At 40.2% G+C, this 22,663-nt stretch overlaps 1 protein-coding gene across 7 annotated transcripts in view; it reads right to left on the bottom strand.

The window, feature by feature from the left end:
• The window catches only part of BBX (BBX high mobility group box domain containing), a 134,213-nt gene that overhangs the window by 20,375 nt on the left and 91,175 nt on the right, over positions 1-22,663 (bottom strand). For all 7 annotated transcript variants that reach the window (XM_041463894.1, XM_041463896.1, XM_041463899.1 and 4 more), the window contains 6 exons: positions 17,906-17,986; positions 15,642-15,722; positions 10,193-10,273; positions 6,816-6,896; positions 3,726-4,641; positions 2,712-2,841 (listed from right to left, as the gene is read on the bottom strand). In XM_041463894.1, the coding sequence (XP_041319828.1) occupies positions 2,712-2,841; positions 3,726-4,641; positions 6,816-6,896; positions 10,193-10,273; positions 15,642-15,722; positions 17,906-17,986 (1,370 nt within the window). The remainder of the gene's footprint in view (positions 1-2,711; positions 2,842-3,725; positions 4,642-6,815; positions 6,897-10,192; positions 10,274-15,641; positions 15,723-17,905; positions 17,987-22,663) is intronic.

The following is a 22,663-nucleotide window of genomic DNA, read 5'->3' as shown; positions in this document are numbered from 1 at the left end:
ACCAGAATTAAAATTGCATTTCAAACCAGAAGAAGAATGTCAAACTAATCAATCTTCTGTAGATAGTCTGAAACATGAAGTGTTGGGATGGGAATTAGTTTTGTATTTGTTCTGGGTGATTAGATTTTCTCCCCTGGTATTTCATTTGCTGTGAGATGAAACATGCTACTAGCTTATGCTTTCATGAAAGCCAACGCACCTCCTACTGCAGCCTAACCTGAATGACTGCCAGCAGACTAACTACAACTCAAGAAATCCACAGACAAGGTATGATTGCTCCTAATAGCCAGAAGAAAACAAAGCACTCAAAAGAGGATGGCACAGCATTTCCAGCTGTAATGACTACACTGGCTTGCATAAGCACTCTGTTCCTGAAAATTTTTGCAGCCAGGCAGAAGTAAAAATTGTGTTCTAGTAAAAGGCAAGCACACAGTTAGGCAGGTTATAAATAGCACTGTCAATGATAGAGGAACAATGACATCTTCCACTTGTTTTTAATTCTCCTTGCTATGAAAAACCTCAACTTGACAGAAGTTGGCATGACTGTTGGAAGGATGGCCCTTTATACACTCGGAAATATCACAAGAAACATGGTACTTCTCTATGCTTTCTGAAGCAGCACTTCAAACAAATTGCATTCTGAAAGCTTTGGTACACAGAAAGATACCTCATTTTTTCTCTGTAATTATTACTTCTCTCAGGAAGCAATTTTCCATCTTAAAATACAGCCTTGGCTCTTTGCAGACCAAGTGCATGGTGGGATTTGTTTGTGTACACATGTTTTATTTTGGTTTTAAATCACAAAGGTCTCTTACATCAGTAGTGCTTGGTACTGCTCCCTTTTTCTCTTCCACACGGATGCTCCCTGACAACCAAAAAACCATGTGATTTTCTGCTCTGACTCAGCTCCTCTCCCACTGTCTGTTCCCACCTGCCTCAGCTGCTGCCCCGAGGGCATGTGAGGGGCTGCAGCTCTAATTGGGAAGGCCAAACCTTGTTTGGCAGTGGATGAGCTGCCATCCTGCCTAGAAATTTATAACTTGTGTGACATGCAGGCAGGCAATGGGGAGTGCTGCTATCTCTATGTCAGCGATTAATTATTTAAAGAAATAAAAAATAGTCCACACTGTCATGAATTTTAAGACCCTCTCAGAAGCCTGGTTAGACATGTGTAGCTGAGATGAGGTGTTCATGCTGCATAGCCTAGTCCTGCCAGGAGATATAGGCAGGTAGGGCAAGGGAGTGGGAAAGCACATCTGACCCAGACCATGGAATGAAATGGGGGAATCTACTGATGGGGAAGGTATGGCACAGGGAAAATTATGAAAATGATGTCATTCTGAAGGGGTGAAGACATGCATGTACAAAATGAGGCTGAAATGTGATGCTGAAGGCAGCAGAGGGAGTTAAGTGGAGGAGGCAGAAGTAAAACCAACTCTTCAAGTAGCCAGAAGATCAGGTAATGCAATGAAAAGGGACGCCGGATACCTTCTCCAGCACTTACGCTTCACAAATTCTTAATTCTGCCTTTACAGAGTTCACTAAATAATACTCATTAATGATGCAACTGAATAAAGATCAGAGATTGGAAAATACGTATTTTTTCATCCAGCCAGCTAATGAGGGTAGCGTTGAATGAATGATTTAGACAAGTTTCCTAGATACTCTTTGAATAAATAATTTACAACTACTTTTTTTTTATGCTACAAGATGTGATGAGTTTTCCCATCGTTATGTGGGAAAAGTTTTCAATCTTTCAACTTAAAATATTTCCAAAACTTATACAAAGCTCCAAAAATATGAAGTGCTCAATTTTTTCTTAACTAGTTTTTCTTGACTATTCCAATAAGAAGACTTGGGGACTCCCACTGATTTAATATCTTTGCTGAAAGTGAGCTGCAATTAGATGTCACATAAACTAGACTGTGAAAAGGGTACTGCAAACCTGCAAAACCAAACATATTATAATTTTAAGCACGAAATATGGAACAACTCCCCCTTTTAAATACATTTTCCTATCTGCAAGAATTTGCAAGCATGAATGGCAACCCAGATTTAACTACTGTGCCTGCAGCTAAATAAATCTGTAATACAAAAACCATTACCTGTATACTAGAAAAATAATTCTGTGCAGTCTTGCTAAATTTTAATGCATCTGTACTCCTTAATTGTTTTTAAGATATATTTAATTTCATCATGGTGGACATAAATAGTTTAAATATCTTTTCTCTAGAATAGAAAAATGACATATTTATCATAATTATTTGCCAATAGAAGAACACTGTTTACTATTCCTCTGTAAGCAATCTCTCAAAGTGGGAAAGAGATCTATTCTTTCTAGTCTAATCTGGTTTATGATGACTGAACACCTACACAGAACTTTAAATAGCGCTTGCAAAGTACTCTGAAAATGTAAGTAACCCTCTTCACTACTTTTTGAGCAGGTACATACTGTGTGGTTTGTTTAGAACTGAGCAAATAACACCATTCAAATTCACTTAGAATGGTGTAAACCTGGAAAGATCTCAAAGGAATTACTTTGCTATGAAAATGACAGGTATTTAGAGCATGACTCAGTTCCACAGGGTTTTTCATTTTTGGAATTGTGATTATTTGTGTGTTAGATGCAGGTCACGTAGATGCAGTGAGGAGGACTCAAATTATTAGGCTGACCTAACTAAAACATCTAAAAGTGTTAAGCCACAACTTACCCAAAAACAAACTCTTCCTTTGGCTTAGACTTTTTCAGTTTCTTGTTCCCACTTGGGGAAAAGGCCCAGATTTCTTCATTCCAGCATCCTTCATGATCTGAGGAGTTACCTTTTCCTGAGCTTCTTTTTCCTGTGATGAAGGCAGAAAATTGTTTCTCATCTTTAGAAAAATGTTCAAAACAAAGAAGACTCAGAAGAAACTTGTGTACCCAGTCAGTACAGCAACTTATGAAGCTTGACTTTCTTTAAGGCAGTTACAAAACATTTTTCATTTTAAACTGGGCAATGATGATATTGACAACTATTCTGCATGCCCTGTCCTGTCTCTTCCTGGAGTATCTCAAAAGTCGGGATCTCTTAAGGTATAAAGAAGAAAGAGATTAAGAGATATATAGTAATAAGCTTCCCTAAATTACAAACATCTTTTTTCTTTTCTGACTATTCTAATTACACACATAAATCCACCACTTGGAAAAATACACTTCCAGACATTTCACTGAAAGCTTCCAGAGATTATCTCAAATTTGTCCTTCCACAAGATAAAGGGTTCTCACTTACTGCCTACAGTAAAACTAACAACCATAGCAAAACCAGAACCCATTTGCTTCTTGCAGGATTGAGAACTATGCTCACAACCACAAGAGTTGTTTATATAGAAACAAGGTAATTGTTCGGGGTTACATACATCACAAGTCCTGCACACATCTACCAGCAGGCTGACAAATTAAACAAGACTTCAGTGAAGAAATTAAAACTCGGATCACAAAAGATGAAAACAGAGCAGTCAGGAGTTCGTGAGGTAAGCAGGAACACAGATTGCAAGACTTCAAAAGACCTGCCCTGGAACAGGGAGCCCAGCCACTCCACCTGTCTTTAGCATCTCAGGTGGCCAGACACAGTATTCCCACTGCACACTGCTCAAACTCCAGCTTAAACATGGATTTTTGCTTTTCCTCCCACTCCAGGCAGGCTTCTGCAGTTCATGCTGTAAACAAAACACTCAAAGCCACCCACCTCTGTCCACATTAGCGCGCAGAGATGTGAGCATGCCCTCTGACACCAGAGTTTTATAAAGAGCACCTTTGCAAGATCTCTCCGATTTCCTGGAGCCACAGGTTTCTATCTTTTTAACACAGTCACTGTCCTCAGTTTTGACCTGTTCTGGTAAGCTTTGGGGTACCACCTCCTCTGTTGGGGTCAGTGGTTCCACTTTAATGTTATCAGAAGCCTCACACGGTACTTCCTTGCCGGCTTCAATACTTAGGAAATCGGGAAGCTTGGATTCTTTGGTGGTCTCCACTGGTTTCTCCTTTGATGTTTTCTTTTCTTTCGATTTCACTTTTTTCTTTGGTGATTTTGTATCCAACATGCTTCCCTTCACATTTGAGACAGGGCGGTTTTTTTTGCGGGGAGTATCCGCGAGTCTCTCAGCACCCCAGTCCCCCTTGGCCACGGCTTCAATTGTGTACATTACACTTTCAATGTCCGACTCGGAGGACTGCCTCTTTTTACAAGATTTTTTGGGGGTGGATTTTTCATTCGTGTGCCGGTCCAACTTATTTTTTTTCTTTTTCTTCTTTATCTTTTCTGGCTTTAGCCCAAGGATAGTCATGTCACTCATGAAAAGCTCTGGAGAACGGCACAGGTGATCCTTTGTGTTATCCTTCCTCTCAAAAGGACTGTTTTCCATTGCAAGACTAGTAAATTCTCTGCATTTTGCAGTTTCTGATTCCTCAGCTTTTGTTTCATCTGGGTTTTGCATTTTTTCTATCTCTGATTGTTCTACTTTTCTATTACTGGAGTCTTTTACTGTTGTTTTCTCCAGTTCTACTTCCATGTCCTCTGAAACTTCCCCTTCCTCATCTTCCAGTGCTTCCACTTTTGTTTTCCCAGGTTCTTTCACTTTTACTCCTTCTGAAGCAAGGCACATCTAAAATAAGTTTAAAAACAGTCCCATGAAACAAAAATCTACTGTTAACATTACTTATACTAACAGGAGCGTTTAACAGGGAATCTCTCTGGCATTTTAGTTTAGGAAAGCAAACTGTGCTACAGGACCGTACTGAAAAACAGGCTGAAGACATGCTGAAACTGATGCAGTGGGATGAGGGCTAAGTGCTAGAATAAGGCTGGTAGGTTCATTGCTCTAACAGAAAAAGACTCCAGCTGATCTCAGTGGTGTTTCCTTTAAAGCTCTTTATATCATTTGGAAACCCACTACCAGACAGATTTTCACAATATATGAAATGCAACAGAACAGAGTTATCTCTGACTACTACATCCGTTCCCCCTTCACCTTTCAAATGTCCCTAATACAATTCCTTTCTCCATTTTCCAAATGGCCTTGAAGGAGGGAGGGAAAAATGTTTACTGAATCTCCCTGAGATTATTATTTTTTTTTTTTACTTGAATGTAGGAAATAATTTGGAAGGTAGTACAAAAGCCTTCCAAGTCTTTCTTCTCATGTCACAGACTTATTTTGCAAAGAACTCCAAAGCAGCAGTGGTTGCCATGGTTATCTCCTCCTGGAGATAACACTAATGGAAACCAAAATCCTTATACTATCTGAGGAACATCGATATTCAGAAAACGAGCTGTCAGAAGGTCCTCCAACTGCCATGTTCCTACAGCAATGACTTAGGAGATCCTCTCTGGTTTGGATCACCTGTAAGCTATGTGGACACGTCTACAGAAGGTAGTCCTTCACGGCACCAACCAACAGCCCTTAGGAAGACATGCTTTGTTCTTACTGTCCTCTCTCAAAGCCCTCAAGCTGAATTCCCAGTGCAGTTTTGTTTTTAGAACAAATGTCAACCAGTCACCTGGAGCAAAACCAGATGGAAGAGGCTTGCTTTGAACCAGACATCAGAAGTTGTCCCCACAGCTTCAGCCCACAGCTCAGCCCACAGGCCATGTGGTCAGTATGGATGTACCTCCCCGAAACACATGGGTTCTCTTTAGGTCCATTTTAGATTTCTCAAATTGGCAAGGCTTTTTTTCCTTGCAAACTAAAAAAGGTCTCATACCAATTTATATAAGAACATAACACCAATGATTGGGATGTTTTTGTAGCAGGTTTCCAAAACTCTTGCTACCCAAGGTAGAAATTACTGATCTGGTTCAGGACAAGCTGGGTTGAGCACTGTAAAGCACCAGAGCTTGGGCAATACACAGTATCTATTGGGAAGCAGGTTAGACTAGGCAAAGGAGAACTCCACAACAGTGCTGATGTGGGTTCCTGGTACAAAGGTACTTCTGTGACTTTTTTACTACACTGCAATGTTAAGCACAGCCTGTGATTTTCAAAAGCTAAAGCTCAATCTTTAAGATGGAGCTCACTGGACTAAGAATATTTTGTCAATTCAACATACATTCCATAGCCAATGGATTTTTTTCCTTTTATACATTTGCTTCTTCTGCAGTAGCCAGTATTACAGAGCTACAGATGTGGCTACAAAAAAAGTGACTTCTGTCTTGTCAGCAAACAAACTTGTAATTAAACAATCTTCAAGACTGGGAAAACTTAAAAAAAGTGTTTAGAAACAAAAAAAAAAGGGCAAAATTTCAATGAAGTGTCATTGGTTTTAACTGCTCCCAGAAGGAAGATCTGCTGAGAGTACCACAGCAAAACTTCTATGTAAGTTATTGACCTGTTAGTTCACCTGAAAAATAAAATGGGCATGAAAAGCAAAATAAATGAAAGCAGCTCATGACCATTAACATGAATTTGTAATGGCAATGCCTGAATTTCACAACACAGCCATCCAGTCCTCTCTCTCAACTATTTGTGTCCCTCAGCTAAGCCCTAAGACCTCAAAGCCTAAATAAGAAACTGAATCCAGGTCAGTTGCAACCAAGTCCCTTTGCCACCAGGAATTGGTGGTACTTCTTAACTGCACCAGACTCTTAGAAACCTCTAAGTTGATGGCTAATCTGGGGAAATCTTGACTTGTGGCATCTGAGCCATGATAATTTATGGTTCTATAAGCAGCGGTGCAATTATAACTGTATCACTGTTCTGCCTTGCAGACTTTGGCAATCAACAGCTTTAACTTCTCCACCCCACTGCACCTGGGGCAATTAGTCACCATGTTTTAGTATTACCTCTGCCAGCTGAAATAATGCTGATGTTCCACACTGTTTTGTTAAATCAGAAGGCCCTGAATGGGATGTACTTGAAGAAATCTATGGAGAGAAAAATCAACACAAATAAAACAGTCTTTGGTCACTACCAATTCTTTTATGTTTATGACACAGCTTTTCAATGGATTGTTTTCCCCCTTCCTAAAATTAATTCATAAGATTATATACTAAAAAAGAAGTGTAGACCTGCACATGCTGGCATGAATAAAAGCCCACTGCAGCACTGCTCTGGTGGATAATGCTACTGTACACTAAACAATACTTGCACATTTGGGGCTTTTCTTGTCAGGACTCCCTTTGAGGAACAGCATGAACTGAAACACATGCTCTTTCACACAGGAACAGACTCCAGCAGTTAAGCAACAATCTACACTAGCATGCAACCCAGCTGGTGGTGTTTTTTAAAGGCTTAGCAGGACACTGAATTCCAAAATTTTTAATTATTTCATTATCATAGGTTAAGGAGTCTATTTCTTTCAGGTTATGATATTGCCTTTTGGTGTCCTATAGGACTCATATAAAAGAGATGCCCTGAACCCAAAGTTAAGTAGAAGCCCTCAAGCCTTTGGTAATCTTTAGTATTCCTCAGAATAAAAGGAGGCTGTCATGCAAGCATGTAGCTGATTATCCTCCAGAATATTTTTCCTGTATTAGGCCATGATCCTCTTCAGTACTTTTGAGTGTTTTGTATCAGTTTTGAGCTAGGTGCAAGGAAACGATCTTTTCCTAAACAACTTTAAAAGTATCAGTATCAGGATTGGCCACTAGTATGAAAAAAAAAGTTAGATTTTTAAGAACATATCCCATCATCTCAGACCAGTCTTGTGGGTTTCTTATACTTCCTTCTTTAGGCTGCATAAGAAAATGAATTTATAAGGGACTGGGGAACCAAAGTATTTACACCCTTTTGTCTCTCCCTGTACCCACAAACTCAGTTTTCACTGCTCTCAACCAACATGGGCCTACAAAGTTGATTGCAGAATTTGGCCTGTTGCTGCCATAAAGGAAATAAACAAAAACCAACACTGTCTCTACATCTCCTGCAAGGCGCAGCTTCTCACAGCACCTCCCCAGCTCTGACCATCAGCGCTCAGGTCTCCACATGCTGCTGACAGCCAGGTGCTGCTAGTGCTGTGCAGTGGCCTCCCTGCCTTGGTGAGGTGATGCTCCACTCCTGCACCGCCTCCCTTTGCTCTCGTGCCTCCACATGGAAGACTAAAGACAGGAAGGGACTCAGCAGAGCAACAGTCTCCCAGGCTTCAGAATGCAGAGTGGCTCCAACCATTTTTAGAAACTTAGAAATCCTCAGAAGTTTTAGAAAATAATTAAACCACCTTCTGCATTTTATTTTAATCACCATCTGTGAAATATTGTGAAATATCTAAAAGGAAGGGATAGGGAAGAGAGGGGGAAAAAAAGAAGATAAAATTGTTTAATCTATATAGCAAAGAGATGAAGGAGGAGCAGAGCAATGTAGTATGCTGAAGAAGACAGGCTCCCACACACCAGACGCTTGCCATGCCAGCAGCATGGAAACAGTAGTCCCCTCCCTTGCACAGCATCTGCAGTTTGGAGTTACAGCAGCACAGCACAGCTGTCTGCCAAATCCACATACAAACCTAAGACACCCTCGAGGTGATTAAAAACATGGTTTTTGGTTTATTTGGGATACTCCAAACAGGGACTGAACTGCTATCTGAAAACTTCAGCTGAATCTCTCACATGTCTTTTATTCAACTATGACCCAACATTAGAGATCTCCAAAACTGGGGAAAAAAAGAAGAAAAAAATCCATAGCACTGATGTTCTACAAGAGCTAGAGACATAGAAGATGTGCCTAGCACATCTGCTGTGTTTTTCCCTGTTTGAATCAGAGCCTTTAACGGCCATTTTGTGTATTAAATTAGGCTTGCAGGACACCATCTGAGCAATCACTGAGAGATCACGGAAACCTGTCCAACATACAATGTCATGCTGCCAGACTTAGCTTCACTTTTTCTGCCACCTGCAGTACAAACTGTGCACTCCTGTGGACAAGCATCTGTCCTACTAAATTAGGGCTTCACAAGCTTCATAGTCACATCACAACTTCTAATGCTGACTTCTAAAAATAAGACTGCACACAGTAATAAGCCTTACTCCAGAACAGCATTACTCAGCCTGCTGCTGTCCTGTTAGAGGACATGTTAGAAACTTCTGGTGTCCCTGAGCAAATACTACCAGCCCCTCTGCTGCCCAGAGCTGCAAAAGCCAAATACCCTTATGGATCACTGACCACAGTTGGGTGTAATCACCCTTGCACAGACACTGCTGGCAATAGAGCACATAGCCACAAACTCTACTACTGCCAGAGACTGCCTGTACAGTAAGGCAGATTTTCTTCCACTCATTTAAGTTCCTATAAAGCCACAGTCTTGCAAGACTATCCATAGAACAACACATGAAATACTTTCATTTCAATGCTTCCAACCTCTGCCTTTTTCCTGAGAGGGACTGATCTCACCAGCAAGAATATAGGGCTGGCTGCAACTAGACAGGATCCAGAGAACCATTTTCCTTACTGAAATAGGATGTGAATTTGAAATAAAAAACAGAAACACCACAACAAAAACCAACAAAAAAAAAGTGTACAAGTAATGTGCTAGCATACTCCCTTATTTGTCTGGAATACAGCATGTATCTTCATCTTTCAGTCTTCACAAAGAATAGCATCTGCACATCAAACCTCAGAGATTTTTGAGTGTCTCATCCATATCAAACAGAAGACCTCTACAACTTTATATTTAAGACTCACAGAGAATTTCTAGGACTTTGAGGAAATCTGACCCAGCATTCTTGATTACTGCTGACAGTTGCCAATTTCAGAATTTAATACACTGCATCAACTTTCAACTCTTCACACAGATTCCTGATGACCTCAAAGTCTACTCTTTTCCTGTTCTCAGTCCCTGATTAAGCAATGCACCTTGCAATCATCATAACTAAAGCTTTATTTTTTTAATCCTGGTATGCAGCTCCTCATTAAGAATACTGTTATCTTCTGTCTTTGCTGTTCTCCTGAGCATTGTTTTTATTACCGTTATAGAGCTACATTTCCTAAAAAGAAGTGTAACTTTCTGTGCTATCTCTAAGAATATAAGTACATTCACAAGTGTCTAAAAGACTAGATCCCTGGAACCATAGCCACTGCCTACTTCTCTTGGTATGTCATTATTTACTAATCTATTTTTCTGGAAACACCAAATTTGATACTAGAGCAAACCTTAAAAAATTCATACTTTTTTTGTGGGAAAGTTATACACATCCTCCCCTTCTGAGACTAGTGGGTATAACTTTACCTCTGCCAACTGGAAGAGTGCCGACTTCCCACAGTGCTTTACTGGCTCGGGACTTGGCAATTGGGAAGTATTTGATGAGATCTAGGTTACAAATGAACAGAGAAGAAAATATGTCAGTGGCACACAGGAAAGACAGAAAGGGAGGGGAAAAAAAAGAATGGAAAATAAGAGATTAGTTAAATCAGTTCATTTTAGTTCTTTCTGGCAGAAGGCCCTACTTCAGAGAGGCAACCCCACCCTGTTAAGAAACACTTAACAGATATGTAGAAAACAGGAGAATACAAGCAAATACCACATTCCTTCCTTAGATTATGCTCATGGATACTCTATGTTTGTACTGTCCACAGCTAATATTCACGCTGTGTGTTTCACATCTGTTTTATGTGACCAAGTGAACAAATCGTACCTGTTGCTTAAAAATATGCCCTATTAGTTGTTAAGGTTAAATAAAATTCTCCAGAAGGTCTGGGCAGTATCTCCTATTATTTAGACACAGACAAGGACCATCTATCTGTCCTCACAGGCAGTTCTTGTTTCGCTTTCTTTAGTTATGAAAAAGGAAGTAAGACCTATGTCTGGAGATTAAATCTAGCCTTCCAAAGAGCTGTTGGTGTGCCAGCACCTCTAATAAGTAAATAACTACCATTACCACTTTAGGGAATTGCTTTTACAGCAAATTTTTTTCAGACCCGCTTTCCAGTGCAGCATTATGAATTCAGAAATCCAAGAATTTTCTGATATGTGAGCTTTTTTTGGCTTGGCATGGCATTGCATGGTAGTATTTGACTTAGAAGCCTTTAAAAGCTTTGGGACAAAATCATCAGTGTTTCTATGGTATCTCCCTCACCACAAAAATCACACTTAGGACCATGATTACACAGGTAGTGACAGGACAAGGCAAATGGTTTTAATGTGAAAGAGGGCAGGTTTACGGCAGATGTTACAAAAAATTCTTAACTCAGAGGGTGGTGAGGCACTGGAACAGGTGGCTCAGACAGGCTGGTGTTCAGGGCCAGGCTGGATGGGTCTTTGAGAAACCTCATCGAGTGGAAGGTGTCCCTGCATGCGGCAGGGGGGTTGGAACAAGATGAGCTTTATGGTCCCTTCCAATTCAAACCATCCTATGGTTCTACGATCTTCCACATGCAAAAATTATCATGTTTGCCTTTCTCCTTGTAATGAATTCTTTCTTTTGAACTAGGTTATTTGAAGAATTTAGCTTTCAATTACCTGTAAAAAAATTTATTATTATACTCTCCATGACATCCTCCTCCACCAAAATCCAGGACATCCATTTCACTTAAAGCTATTTAAATACAGCAAATAATACTCAAATGTGCATTAGCAGTAATTTTTAATATTAAACTGAAATATTTCAACATCCTAGTTTTGCTTTGAGACAGTTCAGTGAACCTGCTCAGGACCCCACTTGACAAAGTGATTTTGTACACTGAACTTCAACTTTTTATCTTTCTATTTTAACAAATGCTCATCTCAATCATTTTTTTTCTGCATAACATGAATGGCAGAAAAAGGACAGAACAACACCCACATGCACTGAATTATAACTTGAGAACATACAGGCATATCTTGCCTCTTGATGCAGAAAGTGAGGAAACAGTAACAAGACAAACAAAATGTGAGATCTTTATAGTACTAAAATAAAGAGAGGAAGCAGACACTTCATATCAGAAAAAAACAAACCCCAACCTTTAAAGAGCTAAGGAAACAAACAGCAAGTGACAGAAGCATATAACTCATTCTGATGAAGTTAGTGGCCAAACATCAGAAGGAAAAGAACGGCTGATCAATCAGCTCTCAGTGAGATTACAGATCCCATTATCTGTCTTAAGAACATCTCCCAGACTTAAGATTAATCAGAATCTCCAGAACTACAACTACAAACAGCCCTTTAGTTATGTAGAGGTTTAACTGGAGGATCATTAGGATCAAGTTACTATCTTTTATTACAGTACAGGTGGGACTTGAGCTATTATATTACATTTTAGTTTGCAAAAGAAACTTCATCTTCCTCCTAGAACAGGCATTTTCATCTTCCTCCTAGAACTACTGTTTCATCTTCCTCCAACACAAACATTTAATAATTTCAGTATGTGGGCAAACAGCAAATACATTTTTCTTTACCTGGGAAGATTACAGCTTTACATATGGAAGCTGGAAGAGAAAACACTCACTAGTTTTTACACTTCAAATTTCAAGGTATTTTGACCAAAAGTTTTGGAAGCTCAAACTTCCTGTTCTACACAGAAATAAACAGAGAGCAAACCTTCTCAAAGTGAGTATGTAAGAATGCAGCATGGACAAAATCCTCCCGAGTCATGCTTTTTTTCTTAAATGAAAGTAACATGATGGACTAGCAAAAAAAAAAAAATCTACCTTGTTGCATACTGCATGTGACTGGTTTTGTTTTGGTTGGTTTGGTTTTTTTTTTAAATTAAATCACTTTGAGAAAAAATTCAGAAAAGCTGCTGAAAGCAAAGAGTTTGGTGGTAGTGGATTCATTTTATTTTTAAGATGGTTGAACTAGCAATTCTTTTGCTTCCATACCCCAGAAGCCTTTTCTTTAATAATGAATAAGAGTTTAGGAAAGTAAATCCAAGAGGTACTCATCTTTCCTCTCAAGGAAGCAATCACCACCATCTGTTCACATTTGCCAAACACAGATGCAGTAAGACCAAGAGAGCAAGGGGTCCCATCTGCTCTGCTTCCCTCTCATGGCAAGGAAGGGGACAGTGACCAGTCCCTGTGAGCAGACAGCCTGCAAACAGCCACTGCCCTAAGGAACACGGCCCACTGCTCAGAAATCACAGCCTTTCCATACAAGCTCAAATGAGAAGGACAAAAGTAGGGCCAGCTACTTGCAAGGTCAGAAGCAGAGAAAGCCAAAAGCATAACTCGACAACAATCCAAACTTCAAAAAGCACTTATGAGGATGTCATATGATCTTTGAAGACCTCCAAGGCACTTGCCTGTACACCCACAGAACCGAATGAAGTCTTGCTTCCAGGATTTACACCATGTGTTGTGGCAAGTCACTGAGCAGGCCTCATTAGGCATATCCTGAGCAGCTTTAATTGACAACTACAGCACTTGGGCTAGACAACCAGACGAAAGACTAACTGAGGCTGTAAAGACAAAAAGAATCCCATGCTATTCTACACATAATGAGCTGTTTCTGAGTGACAGGGCACTTGTACTCCGGGGGTAAAGGTGTCTGTTTTAAATGACAAACCTACTCAATGGGATTGCTGTCTTCACAAAGAGGCACCTCTTACTCACCCTGCTGCAAGGGCGGTGAAGAGAAAGGCAACATATGAGGAACACCCAGCTAGAACCAAAACTGAGCTGGGATGGCTGCCAGAAGTCTCCAGGCACATCAGACCAGAGCACACTTCATATTTCTTCACAGGTCTACTTGGCTACTGGTTAAATAACTACTTTCTCTCCTTCTCTTTTTTCTTTTGTAGCACTGTACGTTGATGACAGCAGCCCACTGCAAATTGCTTGCCATAATTTAGTTCTCTAAATGCAGTAATGTGTTCATATAGACAAGATGCAGTAAGAGGTGGCACAGTAAGGAACAGGACTTTTGCCAAATTTCACAATGACAGCCTGCGCAAATGAAAGCCCTTATAGCTGAAAGAGCACAAGCAGCTTTAATAGCAGGGGAGAAAGCTTAAAGAGGTTCTGTAACATGCTCAATACTTTCCCCAGGAGCAACCTAAATTAAATAATCAGACTACAAGCTTAGAAAAAACGTCATTTCTCTACTGCTATAGATAAAAAATGATGTTCATCACTGTCATTAAGGTTTCACAGGAAGAATAACCATGGCGAAGGTGGGTTTTTAATTTTTTTTTCCTCTTTACTAGATTTCTGTATCCTATTTCCAGCCACAGAACAAAATCAACCCCTCCAGACTGCACACACATTTAAATATTTTTACAAGAAAAAGAGATTAACCCTGACTCTAAAACTGTCCTCAGTAAATCCTAGTTAACTTTCTAAGCACCTCTTCTACATAGCATTCATATGCGTACTCCAATGTGCCAAAGGAGCTCACTCAGCATAGTGGAATGCAACTCAGCGCAGTATCACATCCGTATGACAATTTTCAGGTTTGTCATTTTGTTTGTTCAATTAGGAGATTAAATAGTCTTAGGTTCTGTGAAATTCTGAGAGTATGGCTAAGCCAGGTTTTATATGACAATTTAAGAATGTTGTACTAAATACAATACATACTCTGTTCAACTCCGCAAATACCCAGAATTACTTGAGATTTTTGCAACTAAGTTAGCAGATTCACTTTGCAATAAAATTAACAAGAAATGTTCTCCAGTTTGTATCCTTTAACTTGATTTAAAAGTCTAGCTTCAGCACATAGTTTCATCCTGCTCAATTCCACTGATTTTCTCAAAAGAGCTTTGCAAATTGACTTCTAACTTTCAAAGCTGTGGTACATATGAAAACACCTTCATGATTAGAGATATTAACTGCATTGTATCTTTTATAGGAATGTTTGTAGCTAGGTATTTTCTGGCACCTGAATCAGTAAATTGATTTGTCTTCCTTGGCCGCCGAAGAAAACACTAAGGCCCATTCCAGCCACACTAAAAAAACATAGCAGACAATCAGCTCAACATGTCACAGAAGGAAGAGCATGAAACACAGAATAACAATCAGGGTATCTTTTAATCCCTTTATGCTCCTCTGCAATAGCACCAGCTCCAATCCCAGCCTTTTCAGTCACACACAAAATGCACCTGCGGCTTAAATGATTCTGCAAGCAGTACCAGACTCCCCCAAATGGGCAAGAAGAGTAAATGTGTGGAAAGTCAATTCACAGACGCATATTCAACACATGGGAGAAGAAATTCCTAAAAGCAGCACTTCCCAAACTCCCAATCTTCAATATGTAGAGGAAGGCAGAAAGGCTACATACTTATGGGAAACTGATAGGCTTGATAAGTCACCACCTAACTGATGCTGTTAAATATCCTTGCGGCTGGTGTGATAAGCTTCCTTTGACCTGCAAGGATTCTCCAAATGATTCCTGCCTCTAGGACAATCACCATTCTGCCCTGCTGCAGCTTCTTCCACAGGCAGTGCAGTGTCATTTCAGAATGTCTTTTAATTGCTGTTTTCCTAGATGTAAAGGACATTTGGACAGTAAGTCTGCAGTGATCCTTTGGGTATGGAACTGTTACGTAATGTTCACAAGCCTAGTATCTCTCAGCTGGTAGAACTGGCCAACATCTGATCCAGTCACTGGTTATTCACCCCATGGTTTTCTTAACACAATACTGTCAGGAAGATACACATCTCCTGATGGGAATCTCTGATAACACAGGGTGCTTAGCCATTCAGTGGCAACTCTTAGGGTTCCTTGCTTCCTCCCATCCTCCCCCACCACATTCAGCCATTGTACCTCAGCAAACTGAAACAATGCAGACTCCTCCGTTTGTTTTAGTGCCCCCAGGACTCCAGGCTGTGACGTGTTGGAAGAGATCTGTCAGGAAAACAATTATGCTTGTATTACCTAACTGTTCAGTTTCAGTATCACACTTCAACATGCTAAATTTATAATCTGTCATAAAAAGATTCCTGGTACTCCAGAGAATGTAAACGAGTCCCAACTCACCCTTAGAACAAACTGCATCTGTTTTTCAGGAAACACATAAACAGGTGATCTGTGAAATGGTAATCCTGAATTATTTTTCAGAAGGAAAATCCTTCCTAGGATCTACAAAATAAGCTTTTTTTGAAGGGTTTTTATTTGCCTGCTGATATATCAAAGGAGGGTTAGCAACAAATACTTAAGCCTGTATTGTATTTTACAGTTCAGTTCAGTGGAAGACCTGAGACTGCAGAATGGTGGTGATGACAGAGCACAAATTGCTACTTAATACAGAAGGTGAAGTGTGGACAGAAACACAATGTGCTCAGGTATTTTGAGATACCAGATCTATCCTACACACTAAGTTAACTGCATTTCATACTGTTTAACTTGTGTCAATTAGTTTTGTTGCAAATGACACCTCTGATTAATGTTAGACTTCATGGCAAGTATCAGTTATTTTGCCACTGACACACATACCTACCATGCACTGGTTAGGTGCACCCTCTCTACAGGATGTTTAACATCCTTGAAAAATAAGACTAGCTAATTTGCATTTCTAATTACTGATCATCAGTAGGCTACTTCTAAACCACATGCTTTAGCAATGCAGGTGAGCTTGTTTCCCAGCACCCACTAAAAATTTTCTTCGATGGGTAAGGAAAAGCCTGAGGTCAGAAACCCTTAGCAAGGGCATATCTGGCAGCACACAATTCCTGCCTACTACCACATGCATCTGGCACCTCCCTCCTTTGGCACTGTAAAATGAACTGAAACAATTAGGTGAGCTGGTATTTGTCTTACTCTTTAAAAGATTCAGCAGTGAAATTCAATACAAGACATTGTTCTACTGATAGTATAAGCACACAGAAGCATCTCAGAAATATGGGAAGATGGATATTGAATCATTACCACAGAAGTGTCATAAGTGATACTGGAATTAACCAATTCTAAGAGGCATCTAAGTATTGCTTTTCATTGCTGGCACACCAGGCATTTCCTCTTCCTAACAAGAAAAGCCAGCAGGCTGTTTAAGAGCCTAATTACAGGTTATCTACTTCACTCTGGCCATTATCTTTAATCAGAAATAAAGGATCAGTGCTCCAATTTATTTCTAACACATTCGAAAGACCCAGATCTTAAGCTGGAATTCAAGGGCTTGTGCACTGATGTTAAAATGTCCAACTGAAAAAGAAGTCCCATTTCTTGTGTGCTAGGATTGCAATGTATCTGCTCCCAAAGTGATGATCTTTTAGGGAGGAGTATGAAAGTGCACAAGGCCATGGGTAATAAAGACACACAAGTCAGATTCACAGCTGGTGTGAATACAGGTAATAAAAAGCCCTCACTACGACAAAATTTCTTTCCATATACACTTACTTAAAAACTACCCAGTGTCTTGTAAAATCAGTACCTATACAACTAAATATTTGTGTCATGTATTATGACTATTTCAAGAAACAAGTGATGCTTGCAGAGGGCTAGAGTTCCTTGCAATCTCATTTTTGTCAAGTTATTTAGATCTGTGAAACCCATTAAGACTTGGATGAAACTTTCTTCAAAGAAAAAGAACAACACACACCACAGTTGCACTTCTAGCGATAACTGGAGTAGGTTGACAAAAATATTGTACACTGCAAAATTAAAGCACACTTGCATAGAGCTGTTTGGTGGTTCTAGAAGAAAATTTTGGAGATTTAAGAACTAGAATGATTTTTGATGGAGCCGATGACTAAAGCAGCCACACTAGATTAGAAACATCCAAACATATGTTAAAACCTTAGTTAATAAGGCTCTAGTTTAAAACTAAGTGCAGGAATGACATTATCTCCAAATTACAGCTTAAACCACAGCTCCATTATTGCACTTTGGTTTCCACCAGGGTCCTAAACACACTCTCTTGCACTTCAAGTCTTACCAACCTGATAAATGATTCAACAGCATAAAACCAAAAATGAGGCAACAAATAAAAGCACCAATTTTAGTTAAAGACATTTGATTTTTCTTTCAGCTGGACATCAGATGCTTCTTAAAAGGATACACTTAGAAGAAAACCCTTTTTTAAAGAAACTCACCTCTGCAAGCTGAAACAATGATGACTTCTGACAGGCTTCTGTAGAATTAGATGTATCAGACTGGCAAGTACTGGAGGAAACCTGGAAAAGGGAGAGTGCAGGCTAAGACCTCAAAGGTGCTTCCCTCAAGCTAAAAACAACAGTGAGCAAAATAAACCATTTAAGAGAAGAAGGACAAGCCAATGTCTCACAGTCCTGGAAAGATTAAATCATATTTACAGATGAAAACATTGCTTAGCGCTCATTGTAATGCATTTGAAAACTGTCTTAGAAAAAAAGACCACAAAAATGCCACGCATTTCTTCTCCTTTTATGATTCTGAACTTGTCAGAATAGTTTTATACAATGGAATACCAATGGATTATACTGAACTGCACACGTAACTATCTTGTATTGGTGATGCTATCAACACTGCTATATCTGTAATTTGTGCTATAATTCTGAGTAAGATTACATAGAAGGTAAAAAAATATTTTGAAGACACAGTTGATGACAGGAATACTAATTAGAAAAATAATCTCCAATCATAACAGCATGAAAGTAAGTAGATAAGGGTAGCACAAGCCTAAAATTTCTCAAATCATGTACCTAAACATACATTTTAGAGGTGCTTTTGAGAAGCGGTGCAAGAAAGTCATTATAACTGAAAATAAAATACAAAGAAATGACTGTTCACAACCAAAAGCCTCATTTAAATTAACACAGATCTCAGCCATGGTAATCTTATTAGCTAGAAATGTGTTAATCAAGCATTACTCTGTAAAGGAATTCTATCAAATATGATACATTCATTAAGTGTCACATTTGAGTGTAAAAGATTTGCATGTGTAACTCCTAGGAGAATGAAGTACTGTTAGTATAAAATAAGGTATGTAGCACGGCTTGTAAGAAACAGAGAAAAGGAAGGAGGCTTTGTAAGATTTTATAAAAAGGAACAGGATGGAAATTTTTTCCCTAGCAACTTTTTTCCCCTCAAAATATCAGTTTACTTAACAAATTCAAAAATAAACGTGGGCCTTTTTCTTATTCATTACCTAAACAAGTAAATCAACAGCTTTTATTGGTGAAAGCACATGAGATTTAGCTACTGACTGCACCTGATAGTAAGCACAAAGCCTCACAGCACATGCAGCTTGCCCTGCTGCTCCTTGTCTGAGATCCCGAAGCACTGCAATAGCAACAGCAGCATTTGCCTTCAGGAATCTGCTACCCACGCTCCCCTGGAAACACAAAATCCAAGTGCAGCAACCCAGAGGACAAGGGGAAATTCACCGACGTGACAATTTGCTTGCATATATAAACAAACTTGTTTCTTCCCTGCCATAAACCCGATCAGCATCAGTGACTCCTGTGATCTGTATTTCCACTGTATTTAATAAACACTGAGCAGGATGTTTTATTGGTGTACTACGGGAGTACACCAACCCAAAGGGCCATAAAGAATGTATTTCTAATGTTGGTCTTCTGCCCTTTTGGTAGGTTTTCCTACTGTTTTCACTGACTTAATGTTTATTACTGACTTTTATTATGTTTCTGTACAGTCTGTTTAAGATGTCTGTGCCTCAACAGTAGTCTGGACTATTACCAGAAAAGTATCTGGCTGCTTTTGAGAGACCCATCTCTGAAGGTGTGAGACTCTGCAGAGGTGCAAATATGTACGGTTGCTGCTTGCATGTCTGGGCATTCATTTGGTCATTTTAGGCCTCTTCACTGGTGGGATTCTTAAGAGAATAACCAAATTTTGGACTTGTTTCCCATATTTTCTGCAGTTCAACCAGCTGCCTTATACTCCTCTGCTCCGATTTTGGAACCATTGAGCCATGGACCCCAGAAGCACCGTGCTGGAGTGGCAGTGCCCTTCCAAGAGGGGCTATCTGGGCTCAGCCCCCACAATACAGGTGCTGTCAGACACTCAGGATGAGCCTTCTCACTGCCTCGGATGCCACGTGCTGGGGGCTGGGCACAGCTTGTACACCTGGTGGTACCAGAACCATTTGCTGTGGGAGGTGTGAAGCCCAGTTTTCTACGGGTTTGTGTGTAGAGGACAGATTGCTGGTGCTCAGTAGCTCAGTGGAGGTTTTGTGGTTGGAACCACTATGCTTTTCCTATAAATTCCTGCTGCTCTTTAAAAAGTTAATGCTGTCGCTTTTACTTGGCAGAACACTAATTAGAGCTTTTTCTTCTACTCTGCTGCTCCCTAAGCATTCTTGACCTGTGGGAAACTTATTATCTCCAGGTCTTCTACCATTTGTCAGATTGAACCTGGTCAAAGCATTAAAATAATCACCAGAAGGAACAGATGCACTGATAGTGCCATTTTGTATGTCTCATTTCCTGCTCTAATAAAATGTCCTCAACATCCCATTTCTTTCTCCAAGCCTTCTCTTGAGCTGCACTGAGAGATTTTTCACTTCTGAGTCACCCTTTGCACAGACCCTGCATCACATGTAAGAAAGCCTTTTGCTCCCAAAAAGAAGGAAACCACATGCCTTCCTTTCCCTGCAGGTTACCACAACCTGCTCTGAAACGATCACAGCGAACACGGGCGGAGGAAATCGCTGGGCCGGCCGCACCCTGACCGCTGCGAGGCGCAGGTAGACAGGCAGCCTTCGGAGGCCGCTCCGGATTTCGGGATTTCTGGGCAGTAACCTACAGAGAGTCCACTAGGTGCTGCTGTAAGGCAAGGAAAGGGCCTGACGGACGAGTACGGGATTTGTGCAGGGAGGCGAACGGGTAAGCAAGGAGCGCTGCTCAGCCGGCTTCAGCCTTGCTGCCAGTAACCTGCGGCGAGGACCGGGCTTTGCCTGGCACAACCACAGCAGCTGGAGATGATCCATCCGGCATCTCTGCTCAGGTGTTTAGTAAAATATGCTCACACACCACTGTCTTGCGTAACTGATGAAAGCATCCAAAATGCAGGGGGAAACTCACTGCATATCCACGTCCTCTGCCTGTAAGGTCTGTAGCTTCTCTTGCCTATCGGCTTAGTAACTCCAGCTGCTGCCTAGAAATCTACCACCCACCGACACTGAATTTTGTTACCAGAAGAGAAACTCTCTAATCCATTACAAAAATTTGCAAAATTGGGAACATATTGGCAACATACAGAGATTGCAACTGAAGCCTCAAAACAATTTTGTAAATATGACTGTTGTGCCTCTTCCCACCCTCCTGCTGGCTGGTCACTCGGTCACCTGACATCTGGGCTTCTTACAACTTGGAAGATTGAACACCTCACTTGAAAAACCCCTATCCATTCATTTAGCATACACTTGCCAGAACATCATCAGGTGTTGAATACTTTTTATTGGATTAGCAGACCTCTAACTACAATGTCCTTCATCCTCTCTTAAGTGCTGAGCAAAACTGTGCCAGTGCTGCCCTTCCCCCTGTTAACAACTTTAAAATTGTAGGAGTGTGTAAGACCTATGCTTATAAGGCCACCCAACATATGCACAGCAGTCAATATGCATGTTGACAGCTAATCCTGTGTCTGCCAGATCCCCAGTTTAAGAACCATATATGTGTACAAGCATCTTAAGTGTATACACACACTTTCATGATAATTTAGACTACATGTGATAATTTAGAACATTCTTTAAAATATGAGTGTCTGTCCTTTTTCTAAAAACAGAAATGCCAAGGTTTTAGATGTACAATGTGCATTTGTATACGTATGAGCATATAAAAACAATACATACATTCTCCATAATAAAGCAACTTCTGAACCTCTTTCACTAACCATACCTCTGTAGTCACCTTAACACACCATATTTTCTCCCATGTGAATACCAACTCTAATACAACACAACTGACTCTTCCTCTCCATTCAAGAACAAAACAGCTTCCAGCTCTACAATGAATTCTTGAGCTGCTTTCTGAGTCTGTCATACCACCCCCTAGCATGTTCTGCTAACCTCCCAGATGCTGGTTAAGTGTGAGATCATAAGCATGGAAATCCAACCACAGAGTCTCCTAAAGGCATGCAAAGATGACCATCTTACATCTCCTCTGTCTACAAGCTTGAGGGAAGACAGAAGAGCAGTTCAGTTATCCAAGTTTAAACTGATTTAGGATCATTACTGCATTTGAGAAACACATCCCTAAGAAATATTTGCTCTGTATCTATTCACCAGTGAAACCTAAGAAAATAAAGGACAAATGGAAGACACACCAGGGCTGCCACACAAAAGAAACTGAGAAAGTCTCTCAGCACCTGGACACACAGCTGGAGACTTAACTCCTGCAAACACACAATGAAGAGGACTGAGCTTTGTTCATTTGGGTCTGTTTAAGAATACCAATCACCTCAATTGATCTGGAGGAGGTATTTTACGAAGGGGACCCTCAAAAGGATCAGAGATGTGCAGTTTCCTGGGAAAGTGCTCAATTCCTTAACCACTTGCAGGACAATTAAAACAGAGTAACTCATTAGAAAGTATGGGCTAAATCATGGCCCATCACAATTCTAACAATCGCCCAACTAGTTTTGTCTGGCCTGTATTTATGACAATTATTTTGCTCTACATTTTTGGGGAAAGTAGATCACACAGCTTGCTTCTTTGATGTGGAGGGCCAGGTCTCAAAAGAAGACTACATGCCCAGAAGAGTAGAGTGTAGTTTATACATAACGTGAATATTTCATCACAAGTTGTATTACACACTTCTATCAGGAAAACCAGGATTTATTGAGACACACAAGAAGTGTGTCTTTTTGCTCAAAATAAGGAAGTTCTGATTAACTTTTATGCACTAAAG

The sequence above is a fragment of the Pyrgilauda ruficollis genome, unplaced genomic scaffold, assembly GCF_017590135.1.
Source record: "Pyrgilauda ruficollis isolate IOZ18807 unplaced genomic scaffold, ASM1759013v1 scaffold17, whole genome shotgun sequence".
In the NCBI taxonomy this organism is placed as follows: Eukaryota; Metazoa; Chordata; class Aves; order Passeriformes; family Passeridae; genus Pyrgilauda; species Pyrgilauda ruficollis.
This window is presented reverse-complemented; position numbering and strand designations above follow the sequence as displayed.